The sequence below is a fragment of the Crotalus tigris genome, unplaced genomic scaffold (genome assembly GCF_016545835.1).
Source record: "Crotalus tigris isolate CLP2741 ecotype Arizona unplaced genomic scaffold, ASM1654583v1 scf7180000018301.7375997, whole genome shotgun sequence".
In the NCBI taxonomy this organism is placed as follows: domain Eukaryota; kingdom Metazoa; phylum Chordata; class Lepidosauria; order Squamata; family Viperidae; genus Crotalus; species Crotalus tigris.
Window position 1 is genome coordinate 1278629 of NW_024096931.1, and position 20622 is coordinate 1299250.

The window sequence follows — 20622 nt, forward strand, 5'->3', positions numbered from 1 at the left end:
CTCTCTCTCTCTCCTCTCTCTTTCTCTCCCTCTCTTTCTCTCTCTCTCTCTCTCTCTCTCTCTCTCTCCTCTCTCTTTCCCTCTCTTTCTCTCTCTCTCTCTCCCTCTCTCTCTCTCTCTCTCTCTCTCTCTCTCTCTCACACACACACACACACACACACACACACACACACACACACAGTGTTACAACACCCCATAGGATCGTCCTTAAAATCAAGCAAAAAACAGTCAACCTCACATCTAGCTTCAGTGATGCTCCCCTCCTCCCAAGAAGAGATGGGACAAAAGTCAAAAACTGGAGATTCCCCTCCTGTCTTGATTTTCCTGGCTCCCCCTCCCCCGCAGAATGGGGGTTTCTCCCTAACTTTCTGTGTTTGAACCCCTTGAAATCGGGTGTCCCCCCCCCTTTCTTTCTAGTCTGCTAACGAGGCCACGAGCCATGGCTTTTGTCTGGGATGAAGGAGGAAGTCAAACCCTGTTTGGCCCCAGCAGTGGGAAAAAATGGCCAAACCTATCAGCTTTCCCAAACCTTTTCCTTTCCATTTCCCTTTTAATTTATTGATGTCAATTTTACGTTCAAGCATTCTGGTTTTGTTTTAAATGTTGTATAATTATTTCATCGTCATTTACTTTTTGAGCACTCGTAAAGGTAAAGATTAGTGACTGATAAAGGTAATCTCCACTTCAGAAATATTTAGAGGCATCTTTTTAAAATCTCAGTGTGCACAGCCAGCTTGCTTCCCAAGGGCTCCCTGTCCAGGTTCTTCTGGAAGTCAGGCTGTCAAGCACTATGGAGCAAACTGCTGCTTTGAGAAGGTCTCTAGTCATCTCCAAGTGCTCTGTAGTCAAACCTGTTCTCCAGACCTAACTTTTGAATGGATGTGCTTTGACTGATCTACCAGAGAGCCTTCACCAAGCCAGCAAAAGGACTGGGCAGCCCAGCAAGGAGAGAATTGGAGTGGAAACAGCAACCCTAGCAATCGAAATGGAGGCTGCCCCCACACCCATACACACACTCCTCTTTTGGATCTGACCAATTCATCTCTTTGCCTAATCTCATCAGACGCAATTGGACCCTTCCTGCTGTACAAAAGCCCCTGCCATCTCATTCCCCCCCCTCCCCACCAGCTCACAGCCCAGCCCAGGAGTAGCCCTTACAAGGAAACTGCAACCCAGAGAAATCCAGACCTTCCATCTTCTCAGCTGAAGACCACAATATTCAGTCTCCTTCACCATAAACATCTCCAGCTCTGCTGCCCTCCTGAAAGGGCCATTTTGCCTTGCAACAAAATAATCCCAGATTCAGGGACAACGACCTGCCCATCTTCACCAAACAGGCCAGACAATCAGACCTCTAGGATTTTCTGCCTGGTAGACCTCACCATCTAGACCAGTGGTTCTCAACCTGTGGGTCGGGACCCCATTTGGGGTCGAACGACCATTTCACGGGGTCACCAAACAATGCAGTCTGCCATTTTTCCCCTTTTCCTTACTCCCTTTTTTCCCCCTTTTCCTTACTCCCTTTTATTCTATTGGCTTTTGAAAGCCAATAGAATAGACTCTCTTGAATAGAGTCTAATTTTATTAGCTTTCAAAAGCCAATAGGAATTGTCCAGGCTGTCTCTGCCCTGCTGAGCCCACCAAAAGTCCCATTCTGCAAACAGTGCTGCAAGTTGTCTACAGCGAAGGCGAGCTGTCTGGAAGCTTCCACCTCTCCCTGCTGAGCAACTACTAAAAATGTAAGAAAAAGAGGGCCAGAGGTGGGAGGTGGGAGGCCAGCGGGCACAGGGAGGGTTGCTGGTGCACGTGGGGCCCGGCGGGTGCCTTACCTCCCTTGGGCTGGGCCAGCTGGTGGCCCAGCCGGTGGTCGCTCTGCATCGTCGCTGCCCCTTGCCAGCTACGCCTCAGCTGGTGCAGGGGGTGGCACCACGCATGCACAGTGCTCCCGGGCAGGGAAAGTCCTCAACTTATGACCGGTTGTTTAGTCTTCGACTTATAACCGGTTGGGGGTCGCGGCATTAAAAAGGTTGAGAACCACTGATCTAGACAGATCTTTGCTTTCCCATTGTTCAGGGTCCCTCTTTCTTGTAAAGGAGGCACCCAAGGACTGCTATACTCGGTGTTGTGCTCTTTGCTTCAAAAATCCCACGACAATATTAGGCAGAGGCCAGGCCCAAATTTGCCAACTCTCTCCTGCTTCCAGGAATATTTCCCCAAAATACAATGTAAATTAAGTAGAATCAGACAGAGGGAGAATCGCATCAGTGGATCAACAATACCCATATCCCAGGTTGATAGCCGTTCCCATTTTCTCGCTCATCTGTTGGTTGCGAGCTTAATCCTCTTTCAAACTCAGTCCCACATCTGCCTGTGTGTAAAGGCACATCCAGTTAGCTGTTGTCAAAAAGATGAAGGATCAAGAAGGAGCGTCCATGCCTTAATGCCAGATCATCACGTTTCTGAGCACTTCAAAGGCCAACGTGGGAGGACAAGAAGAACCTGGAACTCCAGGTGGACAGGTCTGCCTACTTTACATGGGATGATAAAGAGAGATCCCGAGTGAAGTTTTCTGTGGAGTTGTTTGTGTTCACCCACCCCTCCAACTCTCCTGTTCTCCCCCATTGCTCTTTTTAACAGATCTTAACAGTCAGTGGATCTCTGACTTCCTTTCTTGGAGATCTACTTGGTTGGAAAGAATGCACTGGCTTTATAATAATGGAAAAAATCTCCTCACTTCAAATTCCTTCCAGATAACCCCAACTCAGCAGCTCTTGGGGCTGGTTCCCACATGCACTTTCTCCTGGCAAGACTAACCTTCTTCCTTGCCTTGTCCCACCACCATTCAGAAGCCAAATTGCCATTTGCAACCTTCCCCCGTCCCCATCGCCAAACCTCCACCTCTGCTCTCTCGTTCCCTCTTTTTCCAGAATTCTCTCCGATTTCCTCCTCTTCGGGGCAAATAAAAGCCACAGGGATGGGTCAGAGGTAGCAGAAAGATCTCCCTTGTCTGTCTCCCCGCCCCTCCTGAATTTCCAAAACAGAGAGCAGAGTACAAACAAACCACACTAAAAATAGCAAGAATGCAGACATCATACCAGCAAAAATAGGCTTTAAAGCTGTCCAGCCAATCAGATTCCTATATGGATCCCAGGTCTTCATTAACATCTCTCCCATTGAGCTCTTGTCTTCATGGGCTTTTCTACTGTTTGGTTAGGGCTGTCACTACAGGTAAGGCAGGTGCTACACATGCAAAACAGGAAATTTCCCCCTCCCTCCAGACCTTCCCCACCCCCAAGAGATCCCGAGTAAAGCGGGGGACCCCGTTGCAGCCATGCACTGCTTGTTGCCTGTGGTCTCCTTCAGCTGGGGCTCCACCTCATTACTGACATCCATTCTATGAAGCCATCTCAGCTGTTAGAAGGGCAGCCTTGAACCCGGCACTAACATTTCAAAAGAAGAATTCCACTAAGCCTCTGTCCTAAAATGCATTCTCTCTTTCTCTGGATATATTTTCTATTATTTTCATGCCAAATCAAATATTGCTTTTTGCCCAAATGCACACCTTAAACTTGAATTATGTATTCTGAAGGATGCAAAAGATTATTCTGAAACTGCAGGAAAAGTTAACTTGCTTGTGCTACCCAAGAAAAAGTCTGATGAATTGAGGCAGGTTGTCCTGTTGCCTTAGATCTGGGGTAGGCAACCTTGGCGCTTTTATGACTCGTGGACTTCAACTCCCAGAATTCCTGAGCCAGCATAGCTGGGAGTTGAAGTCCACGAGTCATAAAAGAGCCAAGGTTGCCAACCCCTGCCTTAGATAGTGGGATGGGTTAGGGTGTGCACTTTTGAATGCACAACTGTGGTGTTGCAGGCAAGCAATAGACAGGCCTACATCCGGCAGCCGTTGTGGGCCTTTGTGGCTCACCTCTGCAGTCCAATCTGAAGAGCCTCCTTGCCCAGTTGGGAAGCAATTTTCTCCTTGCTTAACTATCATCCTACGGTGTTTCCTACAAAGTCTGAGAATATTTCTGGATGCTACATGACTAAGCCGTTGCTATGGGAACCATTGTAGAGTTTTAATGAATAGGATGGAGTGGTGCTTCCTTAAGAGTCCAAGGTAAATGTCATGGATAAATTGGATGGGTGCCTTCATGAGACCAGGTGATGGGCAGCAAGGGAACCCCCTGATGGCCATCTCTTGTGGTCTCAACCTGCTGACCACAGTCCTGCCTCTCCAGGACAAATTTCCTGACAGAGTGAACAATCAACCGTGGAACGGGTTGGCCTTCAGAAATGGTGGGTGCTCCATCACTGGAGGTTTTCAAGAAGAAATTGGACAGCCATTTGTTTGAAATTGTATAGGATCTCCTGCTTGAGCAGGGGGTTGGACTAGAAGACCTCCATGGTCCCTTCCAGTTCTATTATTCTTTCTATGATCCATGGTCCCTTCCAGTTCTATTATTCTTTCTATGATAAAATGTATCCATTCCATCAAGCTCAAAGAAAGTCCAGAATGGTGTAGGACAGTGATGGCGAACCTTTTAGAGACCGAGTGCCCAAACTGCAACCCAAAACCCACTTATTTATCGCCGGGTGCCAGGTGGGCGTGGCTGTGGTGGTCGTGGCAGATTGGGTGGGTGTGGCCAATGTGGGCGTGATCACCTCAATGTTGCTCATGGGGAGGGACACCTGTGGGGGGGGCAGGCAGGGTTGGGGAGATCCAGGGGGTCTCTGGCAGGTGGGGCGGTGGGCAGGAGGCTCATCCTGCAGGGTGAGGAGAAGCAGGGCGGGAGTGCCACTGTCACAGGGCAAGAAGGGGCAGGGGCCAGGGCGGCAGCTGCCTGACACCATCGGCCCCTGCACACAGAGGCCAGCGAGCGCATGGGTGCTGGGATGCATCCAGCCATGTGGGACCTCGGCGAGTTAACGGGCGGCTGGTTGCCAAGGGACGGTTGCCATTTCTGGGGCAAGGTGCACGTGCCCACAGAGAGGGCTCTGAGTGCCGCCTCTGGCACGTGTGCCATAGGTTCACCACCACTGGTGTAGGATCTCCTGCCATGGGCAGGGAGCTAGACTAGAAGACATCCAAAGTCCCTTCCAATCCTATTATTCTATGTTCTATCCCCAGCTTGGTGTGGAGAGGCTTCTCTGATCTGCCCCTCCTTTGCAGCAGGTGGTTGGAGGTCTTCTCTCCTCAGACCAACGCCGGGGTCTGAGTGACTTCGCTTGAACTCTCCAATGATGGAGTCCCCAGGACTCCTAGAGGCAGACTGATGTTTTGATACTTCGTGGCTTTCTCTTTTTTTATATAATAAATTTATTAAACATTACAATTGAAAATATATAAACTAATACAAGCTAATAAAAAGAAAATAAAAAAGATAGAGAAGAAAGCGATATAGCAACGGAAAAGAAATATATAAAAATTGACTTCCCTCTTCACCACAAGTATAAGCAATTTTAGTAACTTATCACTGCTTAAACACAACAAAAGATCTCTTTTCCCAGAACCCATCTCTTATCTATAAACTAATCTTTAAAGCCTCATCGTTCAGTTCTGATCAGCAAAAGTCCATTGAAGGTTGCCAGAGATAACATCTATTTTAATATTGATCAAACGGGCCAATTTTATATTTCTTCCTGTCATTTTTAACAATAGCATCTTTAATCCTTTCAAATATTCTTAGAATTTGGATTTTTTTTTCATTATTCCTTTGTTCCTTCTCACAAAATTCTTCAAAGCTTTGACAAATCTTTCTTGTAAATCCAATCTAGAAAAATTATACAGGTCCTTTTAGGAGGGATTGCTTTTTTATATATCCTTTTTATACATGTTTTAATTTGTCAGACAGTTTTATTTGTCTCTCCAGTGTAGCATCTTTTTCCATAAAATTCTTGTAGCCTATACTTTTTAAATCCATTTTCAAATCAGTCAACGTTGTCATGTAAAACTTTGTTTTCTTAGCTTCTTTTAAAAACAATATCTATCTAAGTCCATAGTTCACAAATAATCTTTAATACAACCAATTATAAATATCTTGCTCCACTCTGTATTAGCAAATCAAACTGAAGTGTTTTTCTCCTTTAAATGCATGTTTAGTTCCTTCTAGTTCCATCAGGATCTGGCCTTCAAAGTTCTGTCCTATTATATAATTATTTAAGAGTTCAAAACAACAGTATCTTCCCAGAGGAAAATTCTTATAACTAATTTCAAAATCTTATTTCAAGTCCTTAGTCCATTTGTAACTCTCCAAAATCATTGTTCTAATCACTCCTTTGCTGTTAATTCCAAAACAATTTCTCTCCTTGGTCCTTAAACTTTTATTTAAAACTTCTTTCATTAAGGATTGAAGCAAATCCACCCAGTCCAAAGGTTCATAATAGCTACAAAATATCAACGAGCAATTTCCACAAGTGATTAGAAAAGGAGGCATGCAAATCCAGCATCCTTAAAAATGCTGGCTGTGGTTGGAGCAGAGATGGTGCCCCCACCTCTGCCAGAGTTCTAAACCTTCCACAGGCCACCATCTCTTGAATAGAGTCTAATTCTATTGGCTTTCAAAAGCCAATAGGAATTGTCCAGGCTGTCTCTGCCCTGCTGACCCCGCCAAAAGTCCTGTTCTGCAAACGGTGCTGCACCAGTTGAGTAGTCCTCGACTTACGACTGGTTGAGTAGTCCTTGACTTACGACCGGTTGGGGGTCGCGGCATTAAAAAGGTTGAGAAACACTGCTCTAAACTCAGAATGAGAAAGAATTCTTTGACAAAAGAGTAGTCATTGTTTTTAACCAGGAGAGCAATTGGCCAGCTGCCCAAGAAAAGGATGGTGCCTTTCATGGATCCTGGTTGAAAAGGCTCCCATAAGCCTTCTCAACCCCAGATGACCATTGGGTGACCAAGGGATTTTTTGGGCAGTACTTTACTGCCATCCAGGCTTTTTGTTTTCCTTTGGATTTTTCTTCCCCTCCATGGGGCAAATTTCCCCAATTTGGCTGCCCTCCAGTTGGATCAGATTTCTATTCCCCAAAACCACTCTGGGTAGGGATAATGGGAATTGAAGTCTTCCCTTGTACCCTCTGCACCATAACTGGATGCCAACAGACTGGGAGAGACGACTGAAGGACACATGTAGACTGGCAGCAGTTTTGCCAAGGTCATCAAGGTGCCTCCCAACATGCACCAGATTCTTGGGAAACAAACCAGAGATGCCAAGCTGGAAGTCAGGGACTTCCATGTGCAAAGTGCTTTTCTGAGTAGCTGGCTTTGTCATATACTCCCTCTCCATCTAGAAGAAGGACGCCGGGAGCCTTGATGTGGGTTGACTCTGAGATGGACCCAGGGCTGCCCCAAGAGCAGAAGAAGCCAAGCCAACATGTGAAGAGCATGCAGTTTGTGTCAGATCTGGGATGATGGAATCAGGGTTGTGGTTATGATGAATTATAGGAAACTAAATCTGTTTCCTTCCAGCTCAGCTGCAATTCATCAGGGAGCCAAACTGCATCTACTTTTCCAGTAAGTTCACTGGAGCTCTGCGGAGTTGAGGGGAAAAGATTTTTTTCCAATCTTGCCTCATCCTGATTCCAGCACCAGATTCCCCTCTGTTGTGCAGAGGTTCAAACAATACTTTCTCTATCGCTTCACAAACAAGCCAGGGGAATGATGCCCTGGGAGCTTTGTGCCACCCCAGTTACAAATATGTGTGTGTTTTGCAAAGCCAAACAGGCTGGATGCCATTTTTGGTGCCCTCCTGTTGATGACCTAAAGGTGTTTTTTCAGGCAGCAACTGGACTTTCTTGTTTTTCTTTGAAGACATTTTGCTTCTCATCCAAGAAGCTTCCCCATCCAGTCAGAGCTGAAGAAGCTTCTTGGATGAGAAGCGAAACGTTTCAAAGAAAAACAAGAAAGTCCAGTTGCCTCCTGAAAGAGCATCTTTGGGAAAACCGTGACCTGGATGGCTGAGAATCTCCATAGACATCCTCCTGTTGGCTAGCTAGAGGGTGAACTGACTGCTTCATGTTGCACTCATTGAGGTTTGAGACAGGGGACCCCAAACCCCAGGCTGTGGCCCACTCAGGGGCCACAGCCCATTCGGAACTGGTGAGTGTCAGGTGAGCCCGTGTGCACTTGAAGCTCCACTTGTGTGAGTAACAGGTGCTTGTGCTCACAGCTTCACTTGCACAAGTGGCGGGTGCTTGCACACAACTGTCACACAAATAAAGCTGTGCACACATGCACCTACCACTCATCAGAGCAATCCCCTCTCCCCCATCCAGCAACAGGCCACCAAGTTGGAAAGGTTGGGGTCTGCTGCTTTGAGGTCCCTAGCAATGATAGCCAAAGTTAGCTTGCGACAAATTCCAAGGACTTGGGGAGCAAAATAGAAAAGCACAAGAGGTCCCTGAGGAGGACATAAGTGCTGGTGAGCTGTCTGGCAAGCTTCAGATGACAGTTTTCCCACTTCCTACCTCCTGCTCCTGCCGTCCCCCAACAATTCTCTGATTCCCCCCAAACACTCCCTGTGATCTGCAGGGAGTCAGCAAGCAGCAGGCGCATCACTGCTTCTTCTTCCCTCCCAACTGCTCTGGCAAAGTTCATTGAGAAGGTGGTAGACAATAGAGGAAATGTGTGGGAAGGGTAGATAGATGTGTAAAGGTAGCTTCCTACCTTCCCATCCACCCAACTCCCCCCAAAAAACCCTGTCTTGCAAAAACACCAGTCTTCAGGACTGGCAATGTTGCCCAACCCTGAGCTCAGAGGGGCCACTGCTCTGGATAAGCCAGTTCGGGAGTTGAACTGTAGACAGCATTTCCCAAACTTGACAATTTTAAGGCATGTGGACTTCAACTCCCAGAATTCCACAGCCAGCGTTGCTGGCTGTGGAATTCTGGGAGTTGAAGTCCTCATGCCTTAAAATTGTCAAGTTTGGGAAACACTGCTATAGACCTTCCCAGTAAACCTGAATTGTGCAGAGTTTGGTTGAGGTGCTGGGTGGGCTTTACTGGTAATGAGCAGACTTTAGAAAGTCAGACTGCATGCAGTGGAAAGGGTTCTGTTAAAAATTGTGCATGAGTTTCATTCTGCAGCATATCCTTTCTCTGGCAGTTTCTCACCAGGTTTCTAAGCAACTCTACCCGGTGGAGGGATGGCTTCTTCAGGAGCTCCTCTGTGGGTGGCTGTTACTTGATGGATCCCACTCGCTTCTCTTTTCAGTGTAGGAGGCCAACGTGTTTGGAAGAGTGCAGTCAGACTCACATCTTCATGCCATCCCACTGGAACAGCCACTCCCAAGGTTGATGAATGGAAGAGACCGCAGGGGATTACACCTGCAGAAGGAAACAGGGAAGCCTATCATCTGGAGAAGGAAGTGACCTGAGATATTTTCTCAAGAAAATTTCGGTTTTGAAGTCCCCTCTTTGGCTCCAAATTAAATATATAAAACTAGCCATGTGTCCAGAGATGTTTTGGTTTAGGGCAGTGGTTCTCAACCTTTTTAATGCCGCGACCCCCAACCGGTCGTAAGTCGAGGACTACTCAACTGGTCGTGAGTCGAGGACTACTCAACTGGTGCAGCACCGTTTGCAGAATGGGACTTTTGGTGGGCTCAGCATGGCAGAGACAGCCTGGACAATTCCTATTGGCTTTTGAAAGCCAATAGAATTAGACTCTATTCAAGAGAGTCTATTCTATTGGCTTTCAAAAGCCAATAGAATAAAAGGGAGGAGCACAGCTAAGGAAAAGGGGGAAAAAATGGTGGACTGCGTTGTTTGGCGACCCTCGTGAAATGGTCGTTCGACCCCAAATGGGGTCCTGACCCACAGGTCGAGAACCACTGGTTTAGGGTTTCCATTCGTGCCCAATGCCTCCCGTAATCCTGTGCTGGTTCTGTTCTTCAGTTGGTGAGCCTGGTTCCAGGAATGAGTCTTTGCTTAAGCTCATTTCCCCTTGCTAAAACTGGGGCCAGAGCTGACTGAGGAAGACTTAACTCTTCTCCTCTCAGTTTTCTTCACTTGACCTTTCAATGGCTTCATTAAAAGCACAGAATCCGGAGAACCAAAAGCCGATGGTCTATGGCAGGGCTTTTCAACCTTTTCACCCATTGTACCGCTTTTAGGATATGGCAACATCCGAGTACCACCAGCAAGGTGTGAAAAACTTGATGACCAAAAAAAAAAAGTGATAAAGTACAGGTAGTCCTCAATTTACAACAGTTGACTTAGTTGCTGTTTGAAGTTATAATGGCACTGAAAAAATTGCCCCCAAGCCACAGCCGAGCAAGACACCTGCCTGCCCACCCAGTGGCGCTCTTCCTCCTGTCCGAGGTTCTCATTGTTGTGAGCATTTCTGTTGAGGATTGGCAGCAGGGGTGGGTGGGGGGTGATTGGTTTTTATTCCCCCCATCTACTGGGTAGTTGCAGCAGGTTTTGGTCACTTCACATGACCCTGGGACACTGTGACGGTCATTAATATGAATCAGTTGCCAAGCATCTGAATGTAAATCACAAGACCCTGGAGATGCTGCAACATTCCAGCGGATCGGCACTTCTGGGCTCAGCAGAAGCACCAGGAACAGTGCTGCTTTCCAGCTGATTGGTGCTTCTTCTGGGCTCAGCAGAAGTGCCAGGATCAGTGCCGAGCTCCAGCTGGAGCCTGGTGCTGATCCTGGCACTTCCTGAGCCCTGACAGTCCCGAAGAAGTGCCGATGCTGGCGCTTCCGCTAAGCCCTGACAGCCCTGCAGGTCCAGCCATCTCTTGCTCAGGCTGCCACCTTGTGGTGCTGCCACCGGTTCAGCTCATTCCCCTCCCCCGCTACCACTTTTCTAGGATGGTTGCGTACCACCTGCCAGGTGCCAATGTACCACAAGTGGTACCTGTACCACTGGTTGAAAAGTCCTGGTCTACGGAGATTCTCATTCATCCACGTCATGATTGTCCTAAAGGTGGTTTTTCAAAAGGCAACTAGACTTTGTTTTTCTTTGACAACGTTTCACCTCATCCAAGAAGCTTCTTCAGTTCTGACTCAAAGAGGGCCTCTATATTAAGATTGAACATCCCTCTCTCAACGGGGTGGTGGTGGATATGACACCACCTATCTCGTTTTTATAACAGTCCTTTCAGCAGTTCCAGGAAGGCTCCACACCCATTTGCACTCTTCAGGTGGCTTTGAAGGCACAGATAAACCTCTAAGTGGCCATAACAACTCTCAGAAAGAGTGCTAAAGACCAGAGGACTGCAAGGAATTTAAATCTTTCTATCTTCCATCATTCAGTCAGAACTGAAGAAGCTTTGCAGATGAGAAGCAAAACATCTTCAGGGAAAAACAAAGTCCAGTTGCCTTTTGAAAAAGCACCTTTGGGAAAAAAACTGATTGTGTTACTGTCACAGGACAAACTCTGGGAGAACCTCTATGATTCCTGGTAATTATGCCAAACCTGTGACGGGTGGCCTTGAAGGAGATACTCACTGGCTCTGGGCATTGAGGTCCTCTGAATCTCCAAGCATTTTTACAGCCCAAAGTGTCATTGTGGAGCTCACCTAAGATTGCCTAAATATTACGACTGATTTGTAGCATGCAAGGCAAGTATGCACCGTCCGTCAGGCTGGTTATTAGAAAAGGAATTGCACAGCTTAGCTCTCTTAGGGGAGTATTTACAGTGGAACAAGCTAGAAAACAAAGGAAACAGTTTAAATAAGGAGGAATAAGCCGAGACTCTGGGAAACTACAAAGCTTCCCTCCTTTAAGGACTTTTCCCTTCTTATTGTCTTATTCCCCAACATCCCTTTATGTTCTCATCTGTCCTGACTGGGAATTTGTGTGGATCCTCTTTCTGCTCCCTTCCGCCCATGCCTCTCCTGGAATAGCTTTTTGGCCTTGGATTTCGGCCCTGAAGCTCACCCTGAGCTTATTCCCTAAGCACCATGAGATTCCCAAATCAGGAAGCCAGAGCATGAGCAGGATATTTTGATTCCCACGAACAGCTGCAGAAGTTGACGGAGTTAGCAGAGGTGGCTAAATCGACTGCTTTGATTAAAGAAAAGAACACAATCATTTTGTTTCTGCTTGGAAACCACTTCTGGACTTTGTGCTTGAGATGTCAAAAATGACGTTTGGATTTGGTGTTTTGCCGATTAGATAGGTTTGTTGTTATAGAAGAGGCCAGTATATATGATCATGTAAAAGTTTAAACCAGTGTTTCTCAACCTTGACAATTTTAAGGCATGTGGACTTCAACTCCCAGAATTCCACAGCCAGCATTGCTGGCTGTGGAATTCTGGGAGTTGAAGTCCACATGCCTTAAAATTGTCAAGGTTGAGAAACACTGATTTAAAAGTTGAGGTTATCTTACTCCCTTTTTCTACTGCACCAAAAGGAGTTAGAGGTCAATACTTTCCTTTTTCGTTTCCCCTCTCCCCTACGCTCTTCTCTCTCCCCCTTTTCCTCCCTTATTTTCCCATTGTTTTCATTTTTAATTGTGCTTTTCTGTTTTATACTTTGATAAACTAATAAAACATTAGCCATCTAGGAATTCAGAGCATGAGCATGAAAAATAGAAAGCAAAGCCTTCCCAGGTGGAGGCAGGGAGAGATGGCCCTGCTCCAAGCAGAAGCTCTGCATTTGCCCCCATGTCCCCTCCTTGTGGTGTCTTCCATTCCTGGATACAATAAAAGTTCCATTTCTGGCTGCCCCACAGGCCCTTTTTCAAAAGGCAACCAGCCTTTGTTTTTTGCTTGAAGACATTTTGCTTCTTATACAAGAAGCTTCTTCAGGAACGTGATTTATAGCCCCACTGAAATTGAACACAGTCCTAGACTTCCTAAGGGCCCAGTGACTATGGCATGATATGAATTGGCATGCGGTAACTCTGGGGTCATTCTGTTCCTGGAAATAGCCAAACCCTCACTGACACAGCCCAAATGGTCAGACCTGCCCCAGTCTGATCCCTTAGGAAAGAAAAGCCCTCAACTCCATTCGATTGAAGTGAAAGATAGTTTTACTAAAAGTCAGGCTGAATCTGAGTTTCCTGCACATCATTGTTTTCTTCATTCACCATTCCTCCCCTGATGACCAGTCCAAATCCAGCCAATGCGATGCCACCAAGATGTTCTGGGAATGCTGAGGTGTTTGGGCTGGTAAATTTCCATACTCAGGGTAAATGACCTCTTCCTCACCTGTCACCCCCCCTTCCCTAATTCTCACAATAGATAGATACAGGTTTATTGCCCATTTGTCCTCTCCCGCTGGTCCTTTGACAGCAGGATGCCAGTGAGGTATCAAACCAAAGATGGTGGTCCTTATATGCTGCCCCCCCCCCTTAACAGGGAGGTTAGTCCTGCAGAGGAGAAAAGAGGAGAGAGGGAAACATAACAAACATATGATTACATAAACAAATGACTTTGGTTTGTCAGGATATTGGTTGTGGAAACGTTTTATGAGGTTAGAGCAGTGGTTCTCAACCTGTGGGTCGGGACCCCATTTGGGGTCGAATGACCATTTCACGGGGGTCGCCAAACAAGGCTGTCCACCATTTTTTCCCCCTTTTCTTTGGCCACGTCCCTGGCACCTGGTGATGTATAAGTGGTTGGGGGTCACCACAACATGGGGAACTGTATTATGGGGTTGCGGCATTAGAAAGGTTGAGAACCACTGGGTTAGAGGCTTCATGTCCACCCATTGTCTTTCCATGCAACTAAGTACTGGAGTTTCCCACAATGCTTACGGGAATCTAATATGTCAATAAAATGAGGACCCAAATTGTTGGGGGCCCCATGCTGACTCTGTAAACTGTGTAGCGAGGCCTGTAAAGCACTGTGAAGCAGTATATAAGTCTAAGTGCTATTGCTATTAGCATTCCATGGTCCATTTCAGTGGCTGGCTGGGCTCTTGCAATGAAATAAACAGGGTGGCCTACAACCGTGTGCCTATACTGCTGTTACAGAGGAGACTTTTGGCACGATGCACTGCACTGCCTTGGAAGAGTTCTACCACAACTGATAACAGCCCTAACCCTCATTTCAACTGCTTAAAAAGACGCTGCTCCACAATGAGGATGCACAGAAAATGAAGCTGTCAAGGATGTGAAACTTAACCCAGAGCTCAATGCTGGCATTCTAAAATGTCAATGGATGCAGTGACTGTGGTGTAGGCAGAAGGAAGGGGGCAGGATGGTTATTTCTGTGATGATTAAAAAAAGAAACACTGAGAAAATACTGAAGCAAGCCCAGCAGCACTAAATGCAGAGAACTGAAGACGAGCTGTTGCAGGGCCATGACCCAATCAAAACTTTTTTAAGAAGGCAGCAGGCTGTGAGATTGGCCTCAAGAAGCAAACCCCACACCACATCTTGGTTCACCTAGAATTGAATTTGGAGGCGCTTTGTGGTAACCCTGATCTGTAACCATGGTGTCAGGTCCCTACCAGAATGCTGCCATTCTGGAGGGAGGGGGGAGAACTAGTTGAGGATTAAGGATGTTTCTACTTTTGCTTTGATGTTTCTGCATGGGAATTGGGGAGAGGGGAATGAGCCCCCCCCCCCGGATCATCTGGTTTGACTCCTTTCCAGCTACCTCCTGCCTGCTAACAAGGTCATTATCGCCTTTGACTCAGAATTCTCACAGCATCTTCACGCCAGCAGATCGGCTCCTGATGGACTGGGCATTGGGGTGGGGTTTGGACAATGGGAAATTTAGCTTAACGTTCTGCACGGGAACTTCAGATTTTGCCTGACTTCTCTGCAATCACTTTCAGTAAAAGATCCTTTTGAAATAACGCTTGTTTCAAGAGTCATGCTTTCCTGAGAAGATAGCTGAGGTGGGACCTTACATTAGGTGGAATCTGCCAAGTGGTCAACCTGGAGAGGCACCCACCCTACCGTGGGGACCGTTCCAATGATGTCTAATCAAGGCAACGACCAGGAGGAACTCAGTGCTGTGGGGAAGCCTCTGCTAAGGCCCACCCCAGCACAAGATCTGCCAGATGGAGGGAGGAAGCTACCAGCCTAGGGGACTTGTCTAAGCCAAGATGGTCCATAGGCGTAGGGAAGAGAGATGGTTGTGAAGGGAGGACCGAAGGGGCCACCCTCACCAGGGGCAGCCACTGCCACTATCTCAGTTAACAACAGTAACTGGGACTGGAATTTTTGTTCCTAAATGATGTAGTCTTAAAGCCCAACCGAATGTGATGGCATTGGTTAGCAACAGGAATCCCAGCACTGAGTTGCAGTTGTTTAACAAGGATTGTGGGTCATTGAGTGAGTCCAGGGGGCTGGCAGGCAGGCAGGTAAATGGCTGCTACAGGTGAGGAAGAGTGTGAGCATCTTACCAGTGTGATTCACATCTTTCTGTGCCAGTTTTGCTTGAGGGAAGCTGGGGGGAAGTTCACAAAAGACGATCCTAGGACCAAGGAGTTCTGCAACTGTCGTAAGTTGAGTCTGCTGCCAAGGGCCCAAATCATGATTTGGATGACTCCCCTGCTTAAAAACCACTATGGCTAGATAGTAGTCTCATTAAGAAGTTGTAACAGACATTGCCACACAATTAATGGAGGGGAGAGAGAGATTACAAGAGAAGACAATATTATAAGACAATATTACTCATATTGCAATTAGCTCTCGTTATGCAGAAGGCAACTGAGAAGCAAGGAAAAAAATGCAAACTGATAGGTGAATTCAAGCAGAGGAAAATCACTTTAGTTGTCTACGGTTTTTTTCCTTTATAGAATTATAAAGCAATCCCAAGGCAGCCTCTAAGTCCTGCCAACCAGCCCCAGGCGAACTGCCACGATCTCAGGAACAAACATGGTCGTTCGCTGGCCTGATTTCAGGGGAGTTTGTACAGGGGCAAGTTGGTTGTGCAACTTTGTCCATTGTTATCACCATCACGGGACGCACGTCTGAGCAAGATTGTCTCCTGGCCCAAGGGCAAGTTAAATTAGATGGCCAAAAGAAGCAGGACCCCAAAGGAAGCGAGCGCTAGGCAGCCAGGGCCAAGAGGCCCAATTAGTATGTGCAGAAACCTTCGCGCTCTGTCCAGAAATGGGGTCAGGCAACTGCTCAAGATGTAGAGAATTGATCCCACCACAGAGCAGCCCTCACCTCCAGCCCCAGAAGGTCCCTTGTCTTGACCCTGGCAGCTTGATTGCTGCACATGGCCGAGGAGAGAGTCTGTGCAGATGGGAGCTGCCCCAACCCGGGGCAGAACCATCACAGGTGCTCTTAGAGATGACCATGGGGGTCACTTCAGAGTTAGGAAATCGGGAACATCCGTGATTTGGTTTGTCACTGTCTTTCTTTTGTGGATTATGGCTCCAAGTAGACAGATGTTACGTACACACAAAAGCCATCTTTTGTGAGGGGGGTAACAGAAGGAGAGAAATTACCACCAGGAGAAGCAGCTCAAGCTTGCAAGCAACTTAGAGATTTATGTTATTAAAAATAAAGCTACACTTGCTGACTGGAAGGTTCCTGGCCAGGTACTCAAACCAACCCTGGTTGTCTTTGCTAGGTCCAGCTGCACTAGGATGGTTGGGGGATGGGGGAGGAAGAGAGGGGGCTTTGCTTTCAGCCTCCTTAACCGAATTTCAATTGAGTTTCAGAGAGATTGCCAAACTGTGCTGTCTCCTCAAGGGATTAATCCTGTTGCAACAACAATATCAATTTAAATAAAGAAATCAATATTAAGCAGAGGAGCCGCTCTGCTGAAAAGATAGGAGTAGGTGATGGAGGTGGTAGTCCAGAAGGAGCCCAGCCATAAGGGGATGGACTAAGATGATGATCTGAAGTGTGTGTGTGTGTGTGTGTGTGTGTGTGTGTGTGTGTGTGAATGTATGTTTATAGCATGTTAATGCACAACCCACACCACCGTTGGCGAATAATTGCATGAGTTGTACCAGGTGTGATTAGGAATTCTCGGCAAGGCGGTCCCAGCAGCCTCAGAACCTTTGCACCTGGGGGTGATTTAGAGGTCCGGGTCTCTCTGTCTAATTTTATGGAACTCTTTTAAAATAATTATTATGGATTCTCCAGGAGAAGAGTTTAGAATTTCAAATGGGGAATCAACCGCTAAATGAATTCTGGAGACGGGTCTGTGATGCTTGCCCGCCTTCAGTGGTGGATGCAGGTCCATTTTCTCTTTCTGTACTAGCTGATGAGGCTCAGGGTGACTCTGCACAACTCCCGGGGGGGGGGGGGATTGCTAAAGGGGCCAGAGGTGGGTGATAATGTGAAGGAGGCCCTTCCTGCACAGAGAACTCACCGTAAGCTGCTGGGCTGGCTTGGAGCTCGACCACCTTGGTTAAAAATCAGGAATGGCAGGATTTTAACCTTGCGCAGGGTTGTAGAATGACCTGGAGGGATGGACGGTGGCTTGGCATCCTCTTTCTCACTGCTGGAGCCAGGCCAAGAGACCGTGTTGTCTTGAGATGCAGAGGTCTTCACAGTCCCGGCTGGGCTGGTCCAGCATCCTGGTGTTTATGAGAATCTTACATCCCCACCCCACTTTTCCCCTCAGGGACTTTCCGAGGAATCTGCAAGCAGATCAATCATTTTCCAGAAGATGCTGACTATGACCAGGACGCTGCTGAGTATCTCTTGCGTAAGTTGAGGGACCCTGATGGGGCAAAAAGTGGGTGCCTCAGTCAGGAAAGGCTGTCTCATTCACATGTGGGGCAACCACACAGTGGGCCCCATGGGGGAGGGAGTCAAATTGGGGTGTGCCCAAATCCTGTTTTGAAACTCATTTCTAAGCACTGCGTTCATTCTAAAGCAGTGAAATAACTACTGGAGTTTACCTTCATTCCTAATTTCTGTTTTCCAATAATGGAGGGGTTCCCACCAAGAAGAAGGGGTCCATCACCAGAAGGCATAACAAGAAGCAACGGATGGAAACTAATCAAGGAGAGAAGCAACCTAGAACTAAGGAGAAACTTCCTAACAGTCAGAACAATTAACCAGTGGAATGGCTCGTCTTCAGAGGTCGTCGGTGCTCCATCACTGGAGGTTTTTAAGAAGAGACAGCCCTTTATCCAGAATGGTAGATGGTCTCCTACATGAGCAAGGGGTTGGACTAGAAGATCTCCGAGGTCCCTTCCAACTCTGTTATTCTCTTAGAGCAGATAATCCAAATAGGAGCCGAGGTGGCGCAGCAGTTAGAGTGCAGTACTGCAGGCCACTTTAGCTGACTGTGTTCAGCAGGTCAGCGGTTCAAATCTCACCGGCTCAAGGTTGACTCAGCCTTCCATCCTTCCGGGGTCGGTAAAATGAGGACCCAGATTGTTGGGGGCAATGTCAATATATATATACATTGCTTACTGGTGTACACCGCTTAGAGAGTGCTTGCACTTAAAGCGGTATATAAGTCTCATAAATAAAATAAATAAATAAATAAATAGTGTCTCTAGCCTTTTTCTCAAACCCAGCACAGGTGATGCACTAATGCTTCAAAGTGACTGGATTGGTCTGCTAAAAGAGATAACAAACAGTCTGATTTCACCATGCAGGGAGGGTGGTCAAAAAAGTCAAGAATAGAATAGAATAACAGAGTTGGAAGGGACCTTGTAGGTCATCTAGTCCAACCCCCTGCCGAAGAAGGAGTCCCTACACCATTTCAGACAGATGGCAGTCCAGTCTCTTCTTGAAAGCTTACAGTTGTGAAACTTCCACAGCTTCTGAAGGCAACTTGTTCCATTGTTTGATTGTTCTCACTGTCAGAAAAATTCTCTTTATTTCCAGGTTGAATCTCTCCTTGGTCAGTTTCCATCCGTTATTCCTTGTCTGGCCTTCTGGTGCTTTGGAAAGTAGGTTGACCCCCTCTTCTTTTTAGCAGCCCCTCAGATATTGGAACACTGCTGTCATGACTCCCCTGATCCTTCTCTTTGCTAGACTAGCCGTGCCCAGTTCCTGCAACCGTTCTTCATATGTTTTAGCCTCCAGTCCCTTAATCATCCTTGTTGTTCTTCTCTGCACTTTCCCCAGAGTCTCAACATCTTTTTTATACTGTAGACACCAAAACTGATTGCAGTATTCTAGGTGTGGTCGTACTAAGGCTTTATAGAGTGTATTGATACCTCATGTGATCTTGACTGAATCCCTCTGTTAATACAACTTAGGATTGCATTGGCTTTTTTAGCTGCCGTTGCACACAGTTGGCTCATATTTAATTGATTGTCCACTAAAACGCCAAGATCCCTCTCACAGTTGCTGCTATTAAGCCTGGTTTCACCCCAATCTATATGTCAGGTCCCCCAATCCTTATTCTTTTCCTTGCATATATACTCTACTTTGGGGGCCTGCCGTTCTGCTGGGGGGAGGGGGAGCTTTGCATTAGCTTGGGATAACTTTCGCTTTCTACTCTCTCTTCCTGTCTCTATCCCTTTGAGAAAGGAATGTGTCTCCCTTATCAGGGAGACGGTTACAGAGAAACGAAACTAGAGAAGACCTTGAGATGCTCGCCAACGGTGCCAGTTACCTGCACATTGTGCCACCTGTGGATTGGCTGGATGGACATTATGACTTTGGTGGGGGGAGGAATATTAGTAGTTTAACTATACCGTTTCAGCGGGTGTTTCCCCAGATCGCTCCTTGACTTCCCTACTGTCACTGACCCCTATTAAAAGTATCCTTTTGAGACAATGCCTGTTTCAAGAGTTCTGCTTTCTTGAGTGGTTAGTTGAAGTGGGTCCTTACACTATATGTGTACTTTTGGTTTTTCTTGCCTAAGCGTAAGACGTAATCGAAGACTCTGTGCACATGCGACATCTGCAAAATGGGCTTTGGCTGCACAGTCACAGCTGCCATCTTGTCCTCTCTGCAGATGCTCCTGCTGTGCTGGGGCAGTCCCTGGCCTGCAATGGCCTTGATCCCTGGGCCAGCTGCAGCTGCCCTCTACTGACCACAGCCATCTCCTTTTGTCCTTCCAGGTGCTGTAAGAGCCTCCAGCATCTTCCCCCTCCTCAGTGTGGGCCTCCTGTTCTTCGGGGGACTCTGCGTGGCAGCCAGTGAGTTTTACAAGAGCAAACTCAATGTCATTCTGAGTGCAGGCATCTTTTTCGTTTCCGCAGGTGAGTTCCATTTTTACACAACTCCCCATGTTTGACATCATGAAATAATCATGAAATAAAGTTGCAACATTAAGTACTATGATTTCATATTGGAGCATTTTCCATATAAATATAAGTGGATCATAGCAGATTATTTTTTAAAAAATATACAAGCTAAGATACAGACGGTGGAAAAGACAAGGACCACACCTTACACTAAGTTATGATTTATTTTAACAAGCCACAATGATTGTTTTCATGCTTTAATTCATAATTTATTGCTTAAGCCACAGCTGGCTGTTCTTAGCACTAAGCGCTAACAACAGCCTGCAGTCACCATGATTGATCGAATAAAGTAATCACATTTGGACATTGCCTGTGCGAAGCTAGACAAAGAAAGCATAAAGAAACGGTTACATGAGGCCAGTTTTCCAGGCTTTACGATTAACAAACTGCAAAAGTAAAAATAAACTCAAGTCTTGAATTGCAAGATTTAGAAAACAATGTTTTCACAAATAGGGAGCTCTGCAGATGTCATGAAAGGAGCCAGAAAGAATGACATCATATTTATGTTGCCTTCAGAATGTTCACATA

General features: G+C 46.7%; 1 protein-coding gene across 1 annotated transcript in view; it reads left to right on the forward strand.

Annotated features, from left to right (window-relative positions):
* CACNG3 (calcium voltage-gated channel auxiliary subunit gamma 3) overlaps nucleotides 1–20622 on the forward strand; it is a 73403-nt gene that overhangs the window by 50339 nt on the left and 2442 nt on the right. Inside the window, exons 2-3 of the mRNA XM_039349689.1 lie at nucleotides 17502–17585; nucleotides 19909–20049. Of these exons, the coding sequence (XP_039205623.1) occupies nucleotides 17502–17585; nucleotides 19909–20049 (225 nt within the window). The remainder of the gene's footprint in view (nucleotides 1–17501; nucleotides 17586–19908; nucleotides 20050–20622) is intronic.